Raw genomic sequence first — 22,920 nt, forward strand, 5'->3', positions numbered from 1 at the left:
CTAGGAATAGCACTGCTTTGCTACCTGCTCTTTGGCCAGGGCCAGAGCATTTGACCTTCCTTGCCCACACTTTCTATCATCTTGTGATTCACAATTAATTCACTTGATGGATGGCACTTTACGGATGTCAAGCAAAGTCAAAACCCTGGCCTTCAGGGAGAGCCCACCTCTATGTCAACCATCCCGAAGATAAACAGCAGCATAAATACTGCTGAGGTAGATAGCCTTGATCCTGTTAGGGCTCTGCTAAGTGTTTGTTCATCGAAAAATGTACAAAGAACCCAGGCTTTCATTCATTCATTGGTATGCCCCTCCAATACTTGCTTATTTGGCTTTCATTCAAAAAAGAGAGTTATGGGTAATGTATAGGTAATTTAAGATGATGTTGGGAATTCGGCTTGGAGACAGGCTTTCAGAATCAGGTCGCCAAGCTGCTCTGAACAATTGTGGCTCTGCATTTCTGTCTTATGGCTCTGAGGGAAAGGCATTTTTGGTTTCTGTTTGGTTTTTGTTTGTTTTTTCCTCTGAGAAGTTTCTTATACTCATGGCTGGCCAGCGTTAACGAAAAGGCCAATTCTGCAAACATGGCAGGATTAAAGTGCTCTGTCTCCTGGTGGATTCCACATGCTTCAAAATCAATTGTCTATAATGCACCTTATTAAGGTGAAAACTTGAAGTTGAAGGTAGAGAGGGAAAGGAGGGAGAGAGAGAAAGACATCTGTTTTCAGCGCATAATGAAATCATAGCTGCACATGGACATGGGTGAGATCAAGGGATGCTTTTAAAATATTAACAAAATTGCAAAACAATCCCTAGGAGTGCTTTAGGAATATTTGATTTGACAACAATGCAATTCCAATTCGCTCTTTGCCAAGAGCCGGGAGAGATAGCATTCACATCCAGTAATCCCCCCAAATGGCATCTTTCTTTCTTAAACACCCCTTCATTATTGTTCGCATTGTTTGTTGATTTGCAGGGTTTCATGTAATAGCTTGAAATCAGAGATTAGAGTCAGGAGGGCAAACTGGCAACATTTCCTCCTCTGGCTGGTATTGCCTTCACTTCTAGACAACCTGCTCTAAATGATATCTGCTCCATCGATGGACTTCTAATGAAAGATCAGTTCCATTACATTTGCTCTTTTTACTCTTTAAAAAAAAAAAAAAGGAAAGAAAGAAAGAAAGAAAGAAAGAAAGAAAGAAAGAAAGAAAGAAAGAAAGAAAGAAAGAAAGAAAGAAAGAAAGAAAGAAAGAAAGAAAGAAAGAAAGAAAGAAAGAAAGAAAGAAAGAAAGAAAGAAAGAAAGAAAGAAAGAAAGAAAGAAAGAAAGAAAGAAAGAAAGAAAAAGAAAGAAAGAAAGAAAGAAAGAAAGAAAGAAAGAAAGAAAGAAAGAAAGAAAGAAAAAATTAAATTGAATACTGAGAAAAATTACACTGCTCAACAATCTTGGGATGAAAGGGAAGAAGCAGAAATTTCTAAAAACAGAAATCCAAGGTCCTAATTATTGTTAAATTCGAGCCTGTCAGCTGTGAGACCACCACTACCTGGCTCTTCCAAGGTCTCTGCAATGCATGTAAGGTGATGCTAGCATGGGTTAAAGAGCAGGATATCACACTGATTTAATGACTTGCATCATTAATTTATAATCACAACAAGGAGCACATTTTCTTTTACAAAAGAATCCAAAGACTACTGTAAATATGGACATACCTATTTCCTTACAGTTTGGCCACCTGCAGATTTGGCTCTGGCTGTGTTAGTAAATTAAGCAGTACCAGCGAGTTATTGTTAATATTGTTAAATAACAGCTAAAAAAACAATTAATAGAGGTTCCTGGCAATGTTTTGACCTGGGCCAAACAATTTCTGATCATGGTTCAGGCATCAGCATAGGCCAGGGACCAGTCCCAAAAGGCAGAAGACTATAACCACCATATTTTGGATACTAGGAGGGTTTATTACATAGATGAAGGCTTCTCCATGCCAGTTGGCCTCAGTAGCAGGGAACAGTCCCAGACTGTTATTTACTGTAATAAAATATTTCATTTACTAGTGTAGATACCTCCTTTGTGTCTCCGATTTCAGTACAGCTGTTCCCAGATTAGATTGGTGAAAAATCTGGTTGAGGACCAGTATTTCTCTTTAGCAATAAATGTAACCATCAAAGACATTTACAGCTTTTGTTGCTGTTTGCTTGCTTGTTTGTTTGTTTGCTTGTTTAAAAAAAAACCACAAAACAACTTTAAATCCATTTGTTTCCAAACTTACAAATTACTGAGGCCATTTCTTATGTCTTAGTGAAATGCTTTAATTTCAGCCTTAGCCTATATAAAACCCTGGGCCAACTGGAAAGCTGCTGTAGTTCTCATACCATGTTATAAAATGCAAACACAGGACAGAAAAGGGTTGTGAGGTGTCAGCTAAGAAAGGGACACAGAGAGGCTAGCTACTAATATTGACATAATTAACACACTGCTTAAGCACTCTCCCGGAGTGTTTCTCCCTCTGCGGTCCTATAGGAGAAAGGGCTGGACAGACCCTGAGCCCAGCGCTGGGATCCCAACCGCTGCCTCTGCCCCTTCCCCATCACATTTACCTTGCTTCCAAAATCCTGGAGTCAGATACATGGTCTACACTTTCTCTCCTCCTTCCCCCATGAAACACCTGCCCACTCCGATACGGATCAGCTAATCTGAGCTGAAAAGCATGAAGCAAGAGAGCCACAGGCGTGTTTGCCTTAGGCCAGGGTCTCGACGGTGTCTGTCTGTGATCCTAACACCCCCTTCCCTGCACAGTTATGCAGAACCCTGCTGTCGAGGGCAGCTTTGCACAGCAGCATAAAATTAGAGGCTCAAAATATTACCAAGCCCAGCTCTCTGCCCGCTCTCCTGCCATTGCCGCAGCAGAGATGATGGAAGGGGAGGTGGACGGAGGCCCATGCCTGCCATCCTCATGTCAACCTGGCTTATGCAGGGTAAATAAATTGAATTATAGTGCTGGGCTTTACACTAATGAGCCTCTGGGGTAGGCAAATGTATTTATTGCTGCTGCCCTTATAGGACCATTAACCTGTAGAAGAAAGGGTGATGTGGGAAACCGGACTGGGAGGGAAATTCTCCATGTTATTGCAAGACTGTCCAGATCACCTCTGTCACCACCCTGGTCTCTGCTTTTGGCATCGATGCCACCGGGTGCTTTCAGAGCTGCAGCTGGCAGGCCCTCAGCAGGGCAAGATGACCACTTGGTGCAACTTCTTGCTCTTCATTTACCATCTGAGGAGGTGCCGTAGCATCCACTGGCTGCTGTTAGTGCAGGCTGGGGAGCAGAGCAGAGCCCCTAGACCATGTGCTCGCACCGCGACTGGTGCCTTTCCAAAGTCACTTTATGCCCTTGGCTTCTGCATGTTCCCCCCTCCCCTCTTCCTCAGAGGCAACTACTTAAGAAACAATCCTCTCCAAAGCTAGGCCATGGAGACCTCTGCTTGTTTCCATTAAGCATATAATTACACGGAGAATGTTGTTTGACTCATTGGCTTCAGTCCAAGCCAACGCACAGACACTAAACAATGCCAGGGTAGGAGGTAAAACACATGTGAATAAGATTTCCATTTACAGCTCCTCGCTTTGATGCTGTACTCATCCCCCCTTACACACATCCTTCCCTGAATTACAATTTGTAGCCTAACACAAGCTCAGCTCAGCTACGGGCTTCTCCTCCACATTCCTGGACAAGCTGAGGTGCGAGGGAGGCAAAAAGACGCTTAAGATCCTCCAGTCTGGCTAAAATCTTCACACCCTCTCCATCCAGATGTTGCAACATCTGGGGATGTAAAGCAGACTGGAGTTATGGTGCCATCCTGACCAGCACAGCAGGGCGATGGGACGTGGGACCTGTCTTTACCCTAAACGCAGCATTATTGTCTCTCATAAATCCTCCCTCAGCCCATAGCTTTGGCCAACAGCAGATCCTGGCTGCCCTACGCCCTGTCCCACTGTGCAGAGGTGAAACAAATTGGATGCCTGCTCTGCAAAAATGCATTTATTTTCATTTCTGCAATCATTTTACATCAGATGAGAGTGACACAGATGCTTGTGTTATCTCAAGGAAGGAGACAAGCATAGGCAAAAATGACTAGCCAGGGTGAGACAGGGAAGGGTCTTCGCTTTAACATTTTGTCTACGCAAATACTTCTGTATCTTGGAAGGCTGTGAGGTGCACAAACTCTACGGTACCCAGGGCCACTCAGAAGCTTAAATCAGCAATCACAGGAAAAGAAAGTAAAATTTGGAGTTTCCTATCACAGGGAAAATAGGAGAAGAAGATTTGAGAAGGAACATCATAGAGATGGGGGGAGGGGGTGGTGGAAGTCTGTTACTTAATTAGATTAATCCTCAGACTAGGGCCCAATCAAATGACCTACTGATTTGGCTTTTTATAAGATTGCCATCACTAGGATCGCTAGATGTCTCGCTATTGTCCCTTGGCAGAGGAAATAATTGCATGCTCTGCAGTTTGTGTCACAGCACCGCGTCCCCAGTACGCCTGGGACCGAGCGGCTGGAGATCCTGAACCCACCCTCAGATGAGGGAAGAAGCCAAGGAGCACGGGTCAGCCTCTGTGCTTACTCAAGAGCAAAACAGATTTTTAAAAGAATAGCATATTCCCCCTCCTTTTGCTTTTCATCACCGTTGGCGCATCTGCCAGCAGCAGGACTTGGTGTGCATGCCCGCGCAGAGGGGCAAGGGTCGTATTTACACATCCACACGCTTCAAGAAAGATGCAAACACATCCCGACCATTGGCCTTGGCAGGGCTGAAACAATTTCCCCGGCTTTGGGGATGCATTAATTGCCATTGCGGCAGCTGCGAAGCGTCTGCTGTATGTTCCCCACCTTTAGCATCATTGCGGGTGTTTGCCTCCAGCCTGCTGTGCCTATCGAGGTTGGGGAGAGGCGTTTTCTCTTTCATTTCCATTCACATTAATACAGTTGTATTTTGTGAGGTATTTGTTTACACGAGTCTTCTCCGTTCGCTCCTCTCAGGGGAACCATTAATTTATCTGCTTTGCTTTCCGTCAACAGGAGTTGACAGAGGGAGTTATGGGTTAACTGCTCTGTTTAGAGCAAGTGGCAGGTGCTGGTATCACTCAAGCTAAATGAAAATATAAATATCTCTTTTACCTACCCAAGAAATCAGCTTAAATGCACAGGCCCCAGGGTTGAGGTTCAACCTGTTTATAAGCCTAATGACCCAACGCGGCATTGAACGTGTTTAGTGACAGCTTGAACGCGAGGTTGCCCCAGACCCCAGCTACATATAATTATGGAATGAAATTTTCAAAAATGCCTTAATTGTAGTAGGCATTATGCTTATAATGCCAGAAAGGAGCCTAATTTTGGAGAAATACCTGCTCCATCAAACCCAGGCTCCTTTGAAGGTCCCTGGGGGGATCCTTGAAAATCGGTATCTCCCAAGGTCACAGGCTGAAAAAATTGCCAATGTGCTCTCTTATGTGTTTCTTCATAGGCTCATTTTGGCTCGCTCTGGGAAGGAGATTTCCGAAAGACTCCAATTTCTTAATTTTATTCCTTTTCATCCTCAGCGCTGACATTTTTGAAGGCTGAAATATGATGCAGTGCAGCCCATACCATAAATGCAAACGTTAAAAGGTTTTGTACGGGGAGCTGAGCTTATAAAGCCCCATTTTACTCCCCAAGCAAAATGAATGGAAAATACTTCCATGCAATTTAATGGGCTTTGGATCAGATGCACAGTTCACAAAAGCTATTGCTGGTGTAAAATCCAATGCCCGTCAGGAGATGACCCAACAAATTCCCTCTTTATTGGTCAGAAATACAGTGAAAAAATAATGTTTTCTTTTTTCTTAAAATATAGCTTACACGCAGCGTGATTTACAAAACAAAAAGCTCCAAGGAAGCAGGGAAGGTCTAATCTTTTTTTTTTTTACTTTAATTTCTCCTATATGGGATACCAATAATTGCTATTGAAATTAAAGGGAAGAAAAAGAGGAAGAAAATGCTGACTGCATCTGACTGTTTTGCTTTCAACAGTTTTCAGCTTTTCTGGGAAACAGTGTGGTAAAGACATTGCAGAGAGAATAAAGTATCAACCGAAATTTCTATTAAAGACAGAGAAACTTTGGTGTGTAAGCAAGCAGAAACGGATGAAGTGTGGACATGAAGCAGAGAGGTTTCAGCAAGGCAGGTTCCACGAAGCAGCAGCAGCTCTCTTGGCAGAAATGGAGCGATATTATCGCTCAGAGTTACAAAATGTACATCTGATCACGGGTGGTAGGGGCTAGAGCTGGAAAAGACGTATTAGGAGGGCTGTTCGAAACCCCCTGTTCTACTGCTTGAAAACATGTTAGAAATACAGGTTTTAGATCAGGTGAGATACTGCATGCCATGACCTGAAATAGATATGGGTCCGTTTTCCAGTTTAGATGGTAGAAAATAGTTTCCCAATCTGTTTTCCTCCCCCTCACAGAGTATTGCCCTCTTGCCTGAGCCAGTGCAAATACATGTGAAACCCCACTATAAAACCAGATTGGTTTTAATCTAGCCAAATTAAAGTTGGGGTAGGGTAAAAAAAATAAAAAGGTAAGGGTTTGGCAGATAAGGGCTTTTTTTTTTCTTTTTATTTCCAGACCGTTTCCCTGATCTGCGTATGGTGTGGTTTTACAAACAGCTGCATCCGCATCCCCAGGGAGGCAGCAAGCAGCAGGGTGGCTGAGCCCTAGCAGGAGGGAACAACTCAAGCCGCGTTTGTCATCCGAAACATTGAAACGTGGAACCGTTCCTTCACTGCAGTTGACATTTTCAAACCCAGGAGCCTGAACTTTGGTAAAAACAAACTTAGGTTTAAAGGGTTCTTGGCAATTGGATTTCCTGCAGATTTCTGCATCCAACAGATGTAAGCATTGATCCAGCTCCACTTGGGCGATGATATGTACAATGAGACATTTGGCTTCAGGAGCTTATGACTGAGGATGTTGCTGTCTCCTCTGTCTCCATCTGTACCACTTCCTTCTTTACAGATATCTTCTTTACAGATATAATGGTTAGCTAATAAATTAACATTTGTATAGCGCTTCGAAAACCGTGAGCACTAAATATAGGTTTTTATTAGCTCATATCCTGGCAAAATATTTCTTCCATACAAATTACTTTTTAAATTGAATTATCCTTTGTGATTTTAAAAACATACAAAGCGGTTGGACCTCTGCTATTTATCATTCTTCTCTGCAAGGGTTCGCCAAGGTAGGAAGGAAATTGGGTCAAGAATTTATTGCAAAAAAGCAGATAAGCATTTTACTTTAGGGTTCTTTTATGTCCATGATTCCGACAAGCCTAATAATCTTTGCAAATCATTAGCATGTCATGGCCCAGAATCCATCCTGAAACTGTATGATCTCACCTAATAAGTTTCTTGTTAGACTCCTAGACTCTCTCGGTCATCTTCTTAATAGTGATACATGTCTCATAGATTATTTACTGAAATGGCATGCTTAAAAGCATCAAACAAGACCCTTTGCTTGGCTGTGAAACAGCTAAGAATGGTTATATCTGTTTTTCATAAAATGGGCCCAAAAGGTTAAATGCCTTGTCCAGGATCACACAATAAATTAGTGGTACAGCTAGGCGTAAGAGAAGCTAGTGCTGTTTCCCAGACTTGCTTCTCAGCAGTAGACATGACTATCTCTTCATCTCAGGAATGATTGCATGGTCCAAAATGAAGATGGTTTACTCGCTGCTTAAACCCATGTTTACATGGGTTACATTCTCTTGCCTTTTGACCTTGTGCAAGGTCAGAAATGCACACAGTCCGCGGCAGAGAGAGTGGCCTCACGTTAAGCATCTAGCCTTGGTGTTTTGGGTGTGTTTTGTTTTTTTTTATTTTTGAGAAGACAGGTTTTCCAGAGACAGAAAGTCACCTTATGACTTCCAATGAAATGCTCACAATTCAGAGATATCCACTGAAAAAGATTCTGTGTTTTTTCCCGAAAATGCTCTGATAGGTCTCAGTGAAATGGTGGAGCCTGTAACTGAGTTTTGCTTTTTTGTCTTCTACCTCCTAAAACACATAGAAGATTGTGTGTGTTGCATCTATTTGAAACAAATAGTAATAATTAACATTTATAAAGCACTTTCTGCTTTCTAAGCACTGCACAAACACTAACTAATTACTCTTGGTTTAGTGTAAATTAATGTAATCCTACTCTGCTTTACAATCTATTTGCATCTTTTGTTGACTGAGAGCTAGTTCAATTACTTCTAATCTTTGGTCTAACTAGTCATTAAAAGTATGGCTAAGAAGAGCCGTTTACATCTTCAATTGCCTTCTCCTCTCATTCGTTTTTGCCATTTCTCCCCACAATGTCTTTTTGCTGACTATTCCTCAAACTGGATTCCCAAGCATGGTAGCAAAGCTCTCCTTCAGCAGACCAGGGAGCCTATCCACTCATTTTGTTAAATGATATAAAAACTTTTTCTTTATTGTAAGAACGATTTAATAAGTCATTCTGTTTTGCCCCAGAAAGTCATATACAAAATGTTTTCCTATGGCAAACCGAACAATTTATCACTTAGTCACTAAATTAGCAATCTTAGTAACAATAATCCAGAATTTAGTTTCCAGTTTGGATTTGGATAAACCACTTAATCTCTCACCTAGCATTTTATCTACTGAAAAATGTGAAAATATATTTGGCTTTCATGAATACTGGCACAGAATCCCAGAACTCCATCAAACAGGCTTCTGAAGGGCAAATAGGAACTGGGGTTTGTGCAATCTCTGCTGCTGGCATCGTGCCTGGCCGTGTTCTGGTCATCTCTCTTCTGCTTGTAACATAGGAGAGATGCAAACGCACCTCCTTGAATGGCTAAATCATTAAGAAATTACAATCATGCAACAACATGAATGAAGAACTCTACAGTGTGGTTAATCCAACTGAATTTTGACTCCTACTCTTGAACGAGTCAACCTAGAGTCTCTTTGGAGTCAATAGAGAGAATCACTTCTAGGGAATCATTTATCTATGTCTGTAATAGATGTCTAAAATATATTTTTTTAAATGAATATTGCCCTAGAAATTACTTTTTTTCTTCACTGATTGCAGAATGAATCAAGCACGACTAGTGTGGCTGCAGGTGTTTCCATGATTGATATTAAAAGTTAGGTGAGACAAATTCTACTTTTATGGGCAGCCTGTTCACCCCACCATGTAGATTTACAATTGAAGCATAAAATCAGATTCTAAATTTTACCTTCTGAGTTTTTACCATGGTGGTAAAAAAAAAAAAGAAAAAAAGTAAATAAAAATAAACCCTGCTGTTATTCCGATATCTTTGGGCAAGTAGAAAGGCAGAATTTTGCAAGGATAGTACAAATGCAATGTTTTATCTTTTCACCTGAGCTACAGTATCACTTATGATTACCTTATTAAGTGCCCTCCTTAACACATCTTGGAGTCCTGCAGCATTCGTACATCTGGAAGAGTGCAGCGAGGTCATTTTTGGCGGTTCGCTGGCAGTACATGTATGTGCTGAGCTGCCACCCAGCAATCAGGTGTCAGTCCCCTTGCCAGAGCATAGTCTGTGTCAAGCAGACAGCAATTTGTGGAGATGTCGGATGGAGTTCTCGCTTTGTATGAGGGATTGCATCTGCTTAAAATCCTTTGTTAGGGGTGATACCTTTCCTTGTTATTCCAATGAGGGAGCCCTTTGTTTGGGAAAAAAACAAATAGCAATTATTTTCTATTTCTAATTTACTATTTCTATCTCTCCATTTTCCCCCCATAGGCATTTTACCTAAGAAAAATATACTGCCTACTGTATAAGCTTGATGCGTAATTGAAAGTGAAGCTTTAGACACAGTGGGAGTTATACTGATTAATCAATCTCTAACATCTTTCAATGCGCTCTGATTATCTCACAGAGAAGTCCTAAAATAAGTCCATAGAAAATCAGGAATCAATTCATGGGCCTTTGCAGTCCTTTTGCAGATAATTCATATTTTAATAAACTTAGTTTGAAGTCGGACTCTTTGGGGGATTTTATCAGAACAAGAAAACAGGCTTGTTTCTTTCCCTGCTGAAGGAAAGCAAGGACAGACTAGCCGGTACCACAGCATCTGAGACACGAGCAGGGACAATTTTACACACGATACCGTAGTAAGACAAGGACAGGTTGGCCTTGTAACTAATCCTGCAGGAGTTTTGGGTGTTAGTTACTTGAAGCCTGGGACCTGGGCAAGATACTTGCTTTTACCTGCAAAAGAGGGCTGGTAATACTCTTTTCCCTGTGCTGTTTGTCCTGCCTGTTTAGGTGAGAGCTTCCCCCTGCCACAGGAAGTTCTCGGTCAAAGAGGTCTGCAGAGTGTCTATACAAACAGTGTTAATAAATAGGCAGGTATAAAATGAATCTGTTCCTAGCTATGATTTTTGAGCATATTCCTCCAAATCCAGCTCAGCCTATGACATCCCCGGTCATTCAATAGCAGGAGTGAAAGCTAATGCACACATAAACCACTATTCTATTATTTTCACAGCCAAGCCAAAAAAAAAAAAATAAAAAAATTATGATATTGTAAGTTTTACATTAGACCTTTCCTTCAGTTCAAGCTGCCACCCTGTGAGCAGCTCAGACACCGGGCTGCATCCAAAGGATGTAGAACAGGAGATGGGCTCTGAGCTGTTTCACGAGGTGCACACCGTCGTGATACTTTTACGAAAGGATACAGACACGTGACAAGGTTTATGCTTTAAACTTTATCTACCAATGGTTTTATCTTTCTAAGTTTTCCTGCAGCAAACCCAACCACTCCTGATAGTGTCAATGTTTTTAGAGGCAGGATTAGATCCTGCAGTGGGGACTGCAGGGAGGAAAGGCAGACATGCCTTCTTTCCCAAAAGAGTCCCAGCCTTCATTCAGTTCTCTTCTGTGACAGCAGGAATAATGCACAATAGTGATAAGGTACATCTGAGAGTGGGTATCAGTTTAAAGCTTTGTTCTTATGGAAAGGGCTGTGAGTTCATCAAGATCCCCATGGAAGAGACAAGACCTGTACATGGCAGGCAGCGAGTTTAAAGGAGGCAAGTGCTTTTTCACACAACACAAAATCACATTCTAGGACCACCCACAAGACGTTGCAAAGGCCAAAAATATTTAAATTTTAAATCTTATTAAACAAACTCTCAGAACACAGGTCCACGAAGGACTATCAAACACAGTGGTCCAACTAAAATATTTACTGAACCCCATTTTTCTGGAAATGTATCGAGGGGAAGGACAAACCTGATTCCTTAAACCACTGTTCCCAACCACTTTCCCCTTCTGCTCTTTCCAAGCACCCACCACTGGGAGAGAGGATACAGGGCTTGATGGTCCTTTCTTCTGACCCAGTACAATGATTCTCCTGTGCATGATTTCAGGAGCTCTTCACAGGATGGGCAACTCCTAGACACAACTGCATGACACACAACCAGCATGAGCTGTTGAGTATAGTCAGCTGTTTGAGCGCTTAGTGCACAACCCTATAAAAAGCTTTCCTGTGTAAACGACAGTTCCACTGGCCTCTGATGCCTTACCAAGATTGCTAGTTCTGCTTTGTGCAGCCATACACAGAGCCTTTGTTTCTTCCTGTTTTTCCTAGAACTGAAACTGAAAGCGGATAGATTCCGACTAGATAGAAGGAAGAAATTTTTTACCATGAGGGTGGTGAGACAGTGGCCCAGGTTGCCCAGAAAGGTGATAGATGCCCCATCCCTGGGAACATTCAAGGCCAGGTTGGACGGGGCTCTGAGCAACCTGATCTAGTTAAAATTGTCCCTGCTTATGGCAGGAAGGTAGGACTAGATGGCCTTTAAATGTCCTTTCCAGCCCAAGCCATTCTATGATTCTATGACACAAGGTGTACATGCAGACTATCTCGGGATTCTTGCTACATTTTCGTATGGGCCACCGTTTTATAATAAAGGTTCCCTGTAGCCACAGCAGACCACTAAGAATTAAATCCAAAGCTCACCCAAGAGTAGGCACTAAGCTTACCACCCTGAGTGAGCCTCGTACCAGTCTTTTCTTATTGTCTAGGGGATGACTAGAGATTATCAAATACATTTTGTTGGTTTTCAGAAGAAAAAACGGGTTCTCTTTTTCTTTTCTGGAGGAAAAAGAAGTCCGGGACTTGCTGATACACAGGCTGGTTTCACACAGTTTGTGGCTCTCTGGCACATCACACACCCAAACCTTGAGTCTGACATAACGAGACAGGAAAAATTTGCAGGCTGAACCTAAATAAGTCTACGTTGTCAGGCTGGCTTTTCTGGCATTTATTGTTTAAATACCTTTTATGCATTATCTATTAAATTGAGGTTCTGAAAAAAAACTCACTTCCTCCAAGAATGACTAAATAGACTAATAAAGAGTATTTCAATATAAAACTAAGATTGTTTCCAAAGAAATTTCCATTCTGCGGGAAGCCAGAGCAGGGTTCTGATGACTGCAGCTGCAAACTGCTTATACTAGTCAAAAACTATTTGAAAGCTTTTTTAACTTCTGGACCCAAAATCTTCCCCTAGCAGAGGCTAAAGGCTGCAGCCCATGAGGGAAGACTTAGGGGTTTGCAAACCAGAAATAATTGAGATAATTGCATGCCAGCCCCCTTCATGCTTTCCCAGCGTGCTTCAAATCTCAACTACTGTTTCCAGCTTCTCTGGGCCTCCAGCTCATTGCAGTTTTAGATTTATTTACGAAAAGGTCACAAACCACATCTTTTGGACAGGACGTTACCAATTGCCTTGCAAGTCTCTTACCAGTAGAAGAAAGGCTTAGTGGTTGAGACCAGAAAAGGGAGTTTTTGTTACTTTCTTCCAGCACTGGGTTGAAGCCAAGCAGTGTTAACTCGACTCTTCATTCTTCTCTCTTGTGCCTGCTTCTTTCCAAAGCCCTTGCCAAAAACCTGAGAGGATGTTATACCTACAGCTTAATTTATTTCCTACAAAGACCTCCTGGGATTTGAACCTCTGTTATAAATCTGAAGCTTAAAATTTAATAAAAAACACAGGGGTCTTTTATGTTATAGAAGAATCTCCCAGAAACCTGGTAAATAGCATCACACTCTTTAAGCCATGGTTGTATATTTGCTAAAATAAGATAGTTGCAACCTCTGATCACCTGGCAATACAAATTTGATTTGAATCACCCCTAAGTACATGCCTAAATATCTGTTGAATACATCAGAACATTCAATACTACATTTACGCTGGCTTTGTGCTTTAGACTAGGTGTGTATCACAGATTTTCTGGACAAATGGAAATGGCCAAATAAGATTTCCCAGGTTCAACATTTTGTGTAATGAAACCAGAATATGGAACCTCAAACCAGGCATTCGCATCATCATGGAAGTGTGGTGGGACTGTCACGGTGCACTGCGTTGCTTCAAATAAAATGTTAAATGTCGAGTGATGACTTAACTTGGTGTAGGATATTAATAACCGCAGCCACAAAGTCATTTAAGCATCTGAACTCACAACATCTTTGGTTGCAGCTTAGGATCCTGAGTTGAAGCTAACTTCCCAAACAACATTGCTGGCCTGACCCCAATATCTGTTGGTGTTTTGGAGAAGACTAACGTAAAATGTGGCGTAAAACTGCCTCTCTTTTGACTCTGAGTGGAGTCTTCATCATTCACCATGGGATTTCACTGGTCAGACACAACTGCAATTGTACGTGCCCCACAGTCTTTCTGACTGAAGGGCACTGTCAAAACATGAAAGAGCATCTTGTTAATAATACCTGAGGTTCATACTACTCTTCTCACACAAAGATTTCAAACATGCGTTGGCCAAGATTTTTTAAATTAAGTATTCTGCTGTGCGTAGGTGACTTGATCCTCAAAAAATCCAGGGCTCAGTACCAGACTCTGCCCTGGAGATCAAGAGTCTGCTCTCAGTTGTGTTGCTTTCTTCTTGTACCACCTTAAGCAAGTCACTTTGACTTCCCGTGCCTCATCTCTCCCTCTAGAAAGTGAAGAAAAGGATACTTGCTCACTACTTACCAGCATTAGGTCTTAGTTAACGATTCGATTTGTGGAGCCCAAAGGACTGCAAATAAAATCCAGCTTGCTGCTCGGTATTCTGTGGCTGTGCTCATTCTATAAAGGGCAGCAGCAATAAAAAATAGAGGAAAAAATTGCCCTGAGCAGCGGAATGAGAAGATCTGCTTTAAGAAGACAAAAAGCAGGCCCTGCCAAGTAAGACGACGCCATTTTTGCATAGGCAGTTTTGCAGAGGAAAACAAACGACTACGGGAAATAGCTTTGCTTCCCCCAGCACAAAGGTGGACGGATTCAACCCACCAGGATTCATGCTCACGCTTTCATGGAGACAAGGTACTTCACTCTTCCAGCTTTCTCAATCCCCCTGTTGCCATAACTATATAGGAAACACATAAAGCTATCTCCACCATTTAAACCCTCACGTTTTGACAGAAAATTGGATGATATGACATGCTGCCTTCCAGAACAGGCGTTGTCTATCACCTTGCTGCTAATCTCTGTGATTAGTGACCTGCAATGTAAGTCAGCTATCAAAGACCACCTGTCCCTTTTGCTGTAAGCGCCTCCTAGCATATCGCTTTGTGGTGTCACACTCTCTTGTCTGGGTTTTGATTGATGGAAGTTTGTCTTTTGAGCGGTGACTCAGAAAATAAATCATTCCCCTTGCCATTCATTGAGTGCGATTCTGCAGCACAAAGCCGGTGTGGTTAATCAAAGCTCCAAAGAGCAACAAAAAGCAACAGAACCGAGAATGAGAGGGATAGATATAAAGGATAAAACATAATAAAAAGGATTATTTGGAAGCCAACCAAAGCAAAAGCAAAATAAAAAGAGCTGCAAATAAGCATCGCGTTTACTGCACTACTGCACCAGCACTAGAAAGCTGCTTTTTTGTTCCGCTTCTTGACATATATGCAAGGATGCGAGAAGAGTCCCACACCTCTGAAAAATATGGCTATGTCAAGGAGTCTGGTTTTACAGGCTTTAGCATGGTGAGTAACCCTTTCTGGGGTCAGTGGGATTTTTCTGAGTTGAATAAGTAAAGCCTGAAGGACGCTTCTGTTGTGAATCGTGCTCCAAAGCAGCTTGTGGTCCAGCTGGGATTGTACACTCACAAAAGTGAGAATGGCTATTGCCATTAAGTGGCCTGGAAAAAAAATTGAAAAAAGTGAAATTTGATATGTTACGCAGACAGCAATATGATGAAAGAATCAAAGCGAGCCAGAAACACTGCATTATAGGACAAGAAAATCCTTTTCAAATAGAAATGGTACAGAGCAGAAGGCTTTTGTGCTTTTATGGAGGGAGAAGGAACGAAGGGATGGAAAGGACAATATTTAGAAGCCTTGTTTTTTAATATCAGGTCCAGCAAGTTTATGGAAGCTTTTAAAATTATGAGGAGCAAACATGAGCTAGAGGCAGAAAGAAACTGGTGGTTGAGTATGTAACTGAGACGAGCGTGATTCTTTGTATTCACCGTGTGCCAGAGAAGTCAGGAAAAATGTGAGGTGTTGATGGCAACGGTGAAATTGTAGCAGAGGTGAAATCAAGACACAAGGAGTAGCAGATAAAAACTAATAATCTATCACAGAAACACTATGAAGCAAATCCCCTGACGACACAACTCCATTGAAGGCAAGGTATCTAAACCATCTGGGAATTGGGCCATAAAAATGAGACGACAAGAACTGCATGTCCATGGAGAGGTGCTGGAAATTTACTTCAGTCAGTTAAATGCAACAGTTCCTTCTTTAAAACTAATAAAAATAAAAAAAAAAATCTTCATTATGTGTTTTGGGGGTGACCTTTCTAGTTGAAAAGTTTCTCCTTATAAGCGGCAAGAGAGAGAGAAAGAAAGGGCTGAGGAGAGCTAAATTTATAAAGACATGAATGAATTGGGAATTGAAGCACTGTTATAGAGGAATGCGCATGTGAATGGTGCAAATTTACAGGGCTATTTTTGATGAACTGTAGGAGGAATTTCAGTTTTTCAGCACCTTTCTTTGCGAAAAGAAAAACCTTCATCTGGTGGGAATTCAGTCAATTTCCTGATGTTTTTTTGGCCATTTCCTAAGTTGCAAGGTTACTAATGGTAATTACAGACCCTGTTTGTACCTCGTGGCTCTAACTGTGCAGAAGGGTTTTCTTGGCACGTGTGCCTCTCCCGCTAGAGGGTTTTTAAATGACTGGCCTTGGTAGGAATTGCTGCAATACTCATGAGCAGAGAGAAGCCACCTTCCCTCTTCTCTTTCTTATAGAGTATAGTAACCGCTTCTCACCCACATTTTGCTATCTCTGTCCCCCATGACAATAAACCTCAATTTCAGTGTTCATTATAACAGCTCTTACTACAGCGCCGTTGCGAAGGAACCTGTTTTAAGGTGTTTTATTAAAAGGTATAACAAACCTGCTCCTTTTGAGGATTTCACACAAACAGAGAAGGTATAAAGGAGAGAAAGCAATTCAATAACAATTGCCAAAAAAAGTCACAATTTTTCAAGCCAAAAAAAGCTTTGGTTTGTTTTTTTTTTTTTTTAAGGGAGGAAGAAAGCGCACTGAAAAGCAATCAGATGGTCAGTTCCTGATACTACTCTCCAGTGTGAAAGTACCAATATGTTTGATTCGTGTGAAAGTACCAATATGTTTGATTCGACACAGTAAATTATCTACCAATATTTGGTAGATCTCTTACACACTATTACTATGTTAAATTGTCCCTTTAGCATGACACCATTTCCTTCCCTATTGCCTCTACATTCAGGCCTTAGTTTTTGCACCTTCCAGACCCTTATTCTGCAAAACATTTAACGTGTGTAAATTTTGGCCGGTGACTAATCCCATTTGCATTCACCGTATTGTACTTACATAGTTCATGAATGAATTTAAGTCAGTGAGTTCCGAGGGTTTAAACACATGTTTGAAATCAAAGTGGTGCTCGAATCTCTGCGGATGACTTAAGTAAAGCTCGATTATAAGACACTCTCCTCTTCCCTCCCATCTTCCCATTTGTGTTCAATAGTTTCTATGCGTTTTGCTGACAAATAAGAAGTGTGAACTTGGTCTGCTGCCATCACTGGAATAGATTGGGAGAGAATTAAGTGGATTTTTTTTTTTTTTTTTTTTAAGTAGTGTCTTAATTTCCGGGAAGAGTGCCACAGAAACCGTACAAGCCCTCGGAATCAGTTTCTGTCATTGCAAAGCTCATTTTGGAGGTTAAAGGGACAAAACCCTGAGACCAGTCTTAGCAAAGTCAGAATTGCAGAAATAGGAGTGGGACTCTCTCTTTCTTTGCCCAGCTGCAGGTGTTTCTCACAGCCTTGCTCCCTCCTGCAGCCTCCCTTCAGTTCAAGAATTCGCTTAGCTATGCTTGTGCCAGATAGCTCAGCGAGTGAGGAATTCATAATAAAATGTTGTCTTCAAGCTTCTGCATTAGTATTACGATTTGTGGGCTACCAGGACCTGTGCTTCGGGTCTTCCATCCCTCACAGGCTCATAGTTTTGAGAGCCACAAACGCTACGTTCCACCACATCCCTTTAAGGTGACCTGCAAAGCTCACAGCGCATCCATCCTCCGCTATTGCGCCGTAGCTGCGTTGTGCTGCTCCACAAACCCAGGGCACAGTGTCTGCAGCCAGGCTGGGGTCTAAGAGTCACGGAGGAGTAAGATTTCATCAGGATGTTCAGGATTTAGCCTTTCAAGAGAGAAATGCCAACGGCATGTGATTCAGTCCTTGCCAATGCATCTTTATAGAGATTTGCTATGAAAAAGACGAAGAACTGATGGGTGTTTTCTGATTCTCTTCCTTTCTGAAGTACTGTTAGTAAACAACACTATTTTGGTACGGCATTTAGAGGCTCAGCGTCTGTTCTTTAGCGGTCAGGAAGACTCAATTCCTGAGAAACTCAGCCTGTAATTACAGGTTTCAGTGTTTGGTTTGTGGGTTCTATCAGTATTTTTCCTCATAAGCCAGTTTAGGTATTCAAAAACATATTTTATCATCTTGCTGCAAGTCATTGACTTTTTTTCCCCTGTGCCTTCTGTTGCATTTAATAAACTTAAAGTGAAAATACAATTTATTAATTATTTTGACAAAAACACTTTTAATACGTGTTTTACTTCTGATATCAATTTTCTCTGTGTGCAGGTATATATGCTTGTACACCGGTGCGTATATACATTGTTTTTCCCACAGGCATAAATCCCAGGCCATGCTGTTACGTGAAGCAGAGCACTATCATTTATTTACACTTTCTCAACTCTGCTAAGTTCTAATACATTTCCATCTGAGTAAAGACAAACCCTCTGAATAGGAAGATATTTTTTATACAATTTCCATCCATATGCCACCCTTTTATTCTTCTTTCCTCCCTCTCCCTTCCCACTTTCCTCTTACATTGTCTCTTATTCTTTTGTTCATTGCTTCTAAACCCACAATCTATCAAAACACTTTGAAAACTATAGGACAGCATTTTTCCAAAGTCCTCCGGCTGAGACATTTCAGCATGGCCTGATTTCCCAGAGATTAGGTGACTGATGTACCAAATACGTGCCTCCTGGAGGTGTCTGAATCACTTCCCGTGGAAAGAAGACACAGAAAATCACAATCAGTTTGAAATCCCCAAGTGCGTGCCCAGTTCAGACAGATGCAGGCTGCTGCCTGTATGTGTCCCGCTAGCTGTGGCAATTATTAAATGACTCACACATAATTGAGACTTGCTTTCCATCAGTAATTGTTCTAAGAGGGTTTTCCTGCAGTCCATTAAGTAACCTCTCTTTTGTTCGGTGCAAGAATGCATAAAGAAGGCAAATTAACCTTCAGGTGCCCAAAGGCATGAACCTAGATGCTATTTTTCTTCTCTCTTTCAGGTTATTCCAATCTGATCACCACAGGGACGTCATTATTTTAATGTTGAATACTCAGACAAGGGTGCCATGGATGTAAAAGAAAGGAAACCGTATCGATCTCTGACTCGGCGCCGCGACACTGAGCGCCGCTACACCAGCTCTTCCGCCGAGAGTGAGGACAGCAAGGTACCCCAGAAGTCCTACAGCTCCAGCGAGACCCTGAAGGCTTATGATCAAGACTCCAGGCTGACCTACAGCAATCGGGTCAAAGACATGGTGCACCAGGAGGCCGATGAATTCTGCCGAGCAGGTGAGCACATTTCAGCAGATGCTGTGGTAAGCAGCAAGCGTCAATCAGCTGAGAGTTGGGGCTGGGTGGGAGGCTACCTTTGAAAGACTCTGAGGCCAAAAGAAAGATATGTGGAAAAAGAGCAGGAAGGAACAGATGAGATGCACAGATGTGGGATGCGTGCAAACCAATGCCCTTAAGTGGGATACCACTAGCCTGTGTTCGTTAGCATCTACGTAGACACATTTTCTGTGTCTTAGTCTTTCTGTTTCCAACAGCCCTTTGCCACTTCCCACCATGAGACCAGACCCCCTTGTGCACACGCTACACGGTACTGACATGGCGTGGGAAGTCCCTGCCTGCTCAGCAGACCTTTTCACTATGTGTCATGGTTTCAGATGGGACAGAGCTGAATTTCTTACTAGCAGCTGATATATTGCTATGTTTTGGATTTGGGATGAACACAGTTTTGGTAAAACACTCATGTTTTTATTTTTTCCTAAGCACTCAAAGCCTTTTTTGCTGCTCACACCGCCCCGCCAGTGAGCAGGCTGGAGGGGCACAAGAAGTTGGGAGTAGACACAGCCGGGACAGCTGACCCCACCTGACCAAAGGGATATTCCGTGCCATGTGATGTCATCCTCAGCAATAAAAGCTTGGGGAAGAAGGAAGGGGGGGACATTTGGAGTTATGGCATTTGTTTGTCTTCCCAAGTAACCATTACACATAGAATCATAGAATCATAGAATCATAGGGTTGGAAGGGACCTCTGGAGATAATCTAGTCCAACCCCCCGCCAGAGCAGGGTCACCCACAGCAGGTTACACAGGAACACGTCCAGGTGGGTTTGGAATGTCTCCAGAGACGGAGACTCCACCACCTCTCTGGGCAGCCTGTGCCAGGGCTCTGCCACCCTCAAAGGAAAGAAGTTCCTCCTCATGTTGAGGTGGAACTTCCTATGTTAAATGTTGTGCCCGTTGTCCCTTGTCCTGTCCCCGGGCACCACTGAGAAGAGCCTGGCCCCATCCTCCTGACACCCACCCTTTAAGTATTTATAAGCATTGATAAGATCCCCCCTCAGTCTTCTTTTTTCCAGACTGAAAAGACCCAAATCCCTCAGCCTTTCTTTATAAGAGAGATGTTCTAGTCCCCTCCATCTTGGTAGCCTTTTGCTGTCCCCTCTCCATCAGTTCCCTCTCCTTCTTGAACCGGGGAGCCCAGAACTGGACACAGCACTCCAGGTGCAGCCTCACCAAGGCCGAGTAGAGGGGGAGAATGATGTCCCTCGACCTGCTTGCCACGCTCTTCTTGATGCACCCCAGGATGCCATTGGCCTTCTTGGCCACGAGGGCACATTGCTGGCTCATGGTCATCCTGTTGCCCACCAGGACTCCCAGGTCTCTTTCCACAGAGCTGCTCTCCAGCAGGTCACCCCCAACCTGTACTGGTGCATGGGGTTATTCCTCCCCAGGTGCAGCACCCTACATTTGCCCTTATTGAATTTCATAAGGTTCCTTTTTGCCCAGATCTCCAGCCTGTCCAGGTCTCTCTGTATGGCAGCACAGCCTTCCGGTGTGTCAGCCACTCCCCCCAGCTTTGTGTCATCAGCAAACCTGCTGAGGGTGCACTCTATCCCCTCGTCCAGGTCATTGATGAATATATTGAAGAGAACTGGGCCCAGTACTGACCCCTGGGGAACACCACTCATCACCGACCTCCAACTAGACTCTGTGCCCCTAATCACGACCCTCTGAGCTCTGTCTTTCAAGCAGTTATCTATCCACGTTACTGTCCATTCATCAAGCCCACTCTTCCTAAGCTTCCCTATGAGGATGCTGTGGGAGACCATGTCGAACGCCTTGCTTAAGTCAAGGCAGACCACATCTACCACCCTCCCCTCATCTATCCATCCAGTCATGCCATCATAGAAGGCTATCAGATTAGTCAGACATGATTTGCCCTTGGTGAATCCATGTTGAGTACTTCTAATAGCTTTCTTTTCCTCCACATGCCTTGAGATGACGCCCAGAACGAGCTGTTCCATCATCTTTCCAGGGATGGAGGTGAGGCTGACTGGCCTGTAGTTCCCCGGCTCCTCCTTCTTGCCTTTTTTGAAGACTGGAGTGACATTGGCTTCCCTCCAGTCCTGAGGCACCTCGCCTGTTCTCCAGGACCTTTCAAAGATGATGGAGAGCGGCCCAGCAGTGACTTCCACCAGCTCCCTCAGCACTCTCAGGTGCATCCCATCGGGGCCCATGGACTTGTGAATATCTAATTGATCTAATTGATCCCTCACTCAATCCTCCTCAACCCAAGGGAAGTCGTCTTCTTTCCCCGTTACTTCCCCCAATGCCTGGGACTCCTGAGGGCTGGGCCGAGCAGTAAAGACCGAAGCAAAGAAGGCATTCAGTAACTCCGCCTTCTCCGCATCCTCCGTCACCATGGCTCCTGTCTCATTCAACAGTGGGCCCGCAACTTCTTTGGTCTTCCTTTTGCTTCCAATATTCTTGTAGAAGCCCTTCCTGTTGAGCTTGACATCCCTGGCCAGGTTTAATTCCAAGGCAGCCTTGGCTTTCCTTGTTTCATCCCTGCACGCTCTGGCAGCATTCTTGTAATCCTCCCAAGGGGTCAGTCCCTTCTTCCACTTATTGTAGACTTCCTTCTTCCACTTGAGCTTTTTCAGAAGCTCCCTGCTCAACCATGCAGGTCTCCTGCATCCCTTAGCCAATTTCTTTCTCTTAGGGATGCACCGATCCTGAGCTTGGAGGAAGTGGTCTTTGAATACCAACCAGCTTTCTTGAGCCCCTTTGCCTTCCAGAGCCCTAGCCCATGGGATCTCTCCAAGCAGTTTCTGCATGATGGAGCCCTGCTTTCCTGGAGATGGCTGAAGGCCTGCCTGCCAATGGGAAGCAGTGAATGAATTCTTTATTTTGCTTTGGTGCATGCACAGCTTTTGCTTTACCTAATTAACTGTCTTTATCTCAACCCACAAGTTTTCTCACCTTTACTCTTCTGATTCCCTCCCCCATCACAACTGGTGGGAGTGAGTGAGAGGCTGCATGGTTCTAGCTGCCGGCTGGGGTTAAACCATGACACTATGTCATGTGCCTGCTCCGTGATGAAGGAAGTCAACAGGGATGCCGAGGCAGAAGACAATGAGGGGACAGTGACACTCTTTGCACTATCCATCTGGGCTACAGCAAAACCCAAGAAGCCTGGAAGGAGGGAAGCAATTGAGCTGCAGATGGGATAAACAACCCTTGGCATTGTACGTGGCCTGCAGGCTGTAGGGCTGAGATGGATATGAGAGGTTAGGCAAAGAATCACTTTCAGAATTTACAGGAGTTGATTTGGTGAATATGGGTGACCGTAGTTGTGAACATGTTGGGATTTTAGGGTTAGCACGGGCTCCAGAGTCCTAATAGAGATTCCAGATCTTCTCCCTTTTATTGCTAGCCTGAAGTCAGGGTAGTTACATTTTCACTGCTGCTGCTGTCTACGTGAGGTAGATTTCTGGCCCCTGCTACAGTCTCATCTTCATTTTTCTGTAGAGACACAAGTGTCTTAGTTCAGAAATCAAGCAGGGCTTCACATAAATTATTTTTAGAAGTCCATCAAGAAAGGCATAAAATGGCAAAGCAAGTCAAATGGAGTAGGCAGCATTCCAGACTATGAACATAAAATAGCTGACCCAGGCTGCTCCAAGCACACC

General features: G+C 43.2%; 1 protein-coding gene across 5 annotated transcripts in view; it reads left to right on the forward strand.

The window, feature by feature from the left end:
* TENM4 (teneurin transmembrane protein 4) overlaps nt 1-22,920 on the forward strand; it is a 625,745-nt gene that overhangs the window by 239,254 nt on the left and 363,571 nt on the right. For 4 of the 5 annotated variants that reach the window (XM_054222439.1, XM_054222458.1, XM_054222467.1 and 1 more), the window contains exon 4: nt 18,941-19,229. In XM_054222439.1, coding sequence (XP_054078414.1) covers nt 19,007-19,229 — 223 coding nt within the window. In that variant the 5' untranslated portion in view covers nt 18,941-19,006. Of the gene's footprint in view, nt 1-6,745; nt 6,860-18,940; nt 19,230-22,920 lie in introns of those variants that run through there. The other variant, XM_054222449.1, reaches the window with a different exon arrangement.

Source organism: Rissa tridactyla, chromosome 1 (assembly GCF_028500815.1).
Source record: "Rissa tridactyla isolate bRisTri1 chromosome 1, bRisTri1.patW.cur.20221130, whole genome shotgun sequence".
Taxonomy (NCBI): domain Eukaryota; kingdom Metazoa; phylum Chordata; class Aves; order Charadriiformes; family Laridae; genus Rissa; species Rissa tridactyla.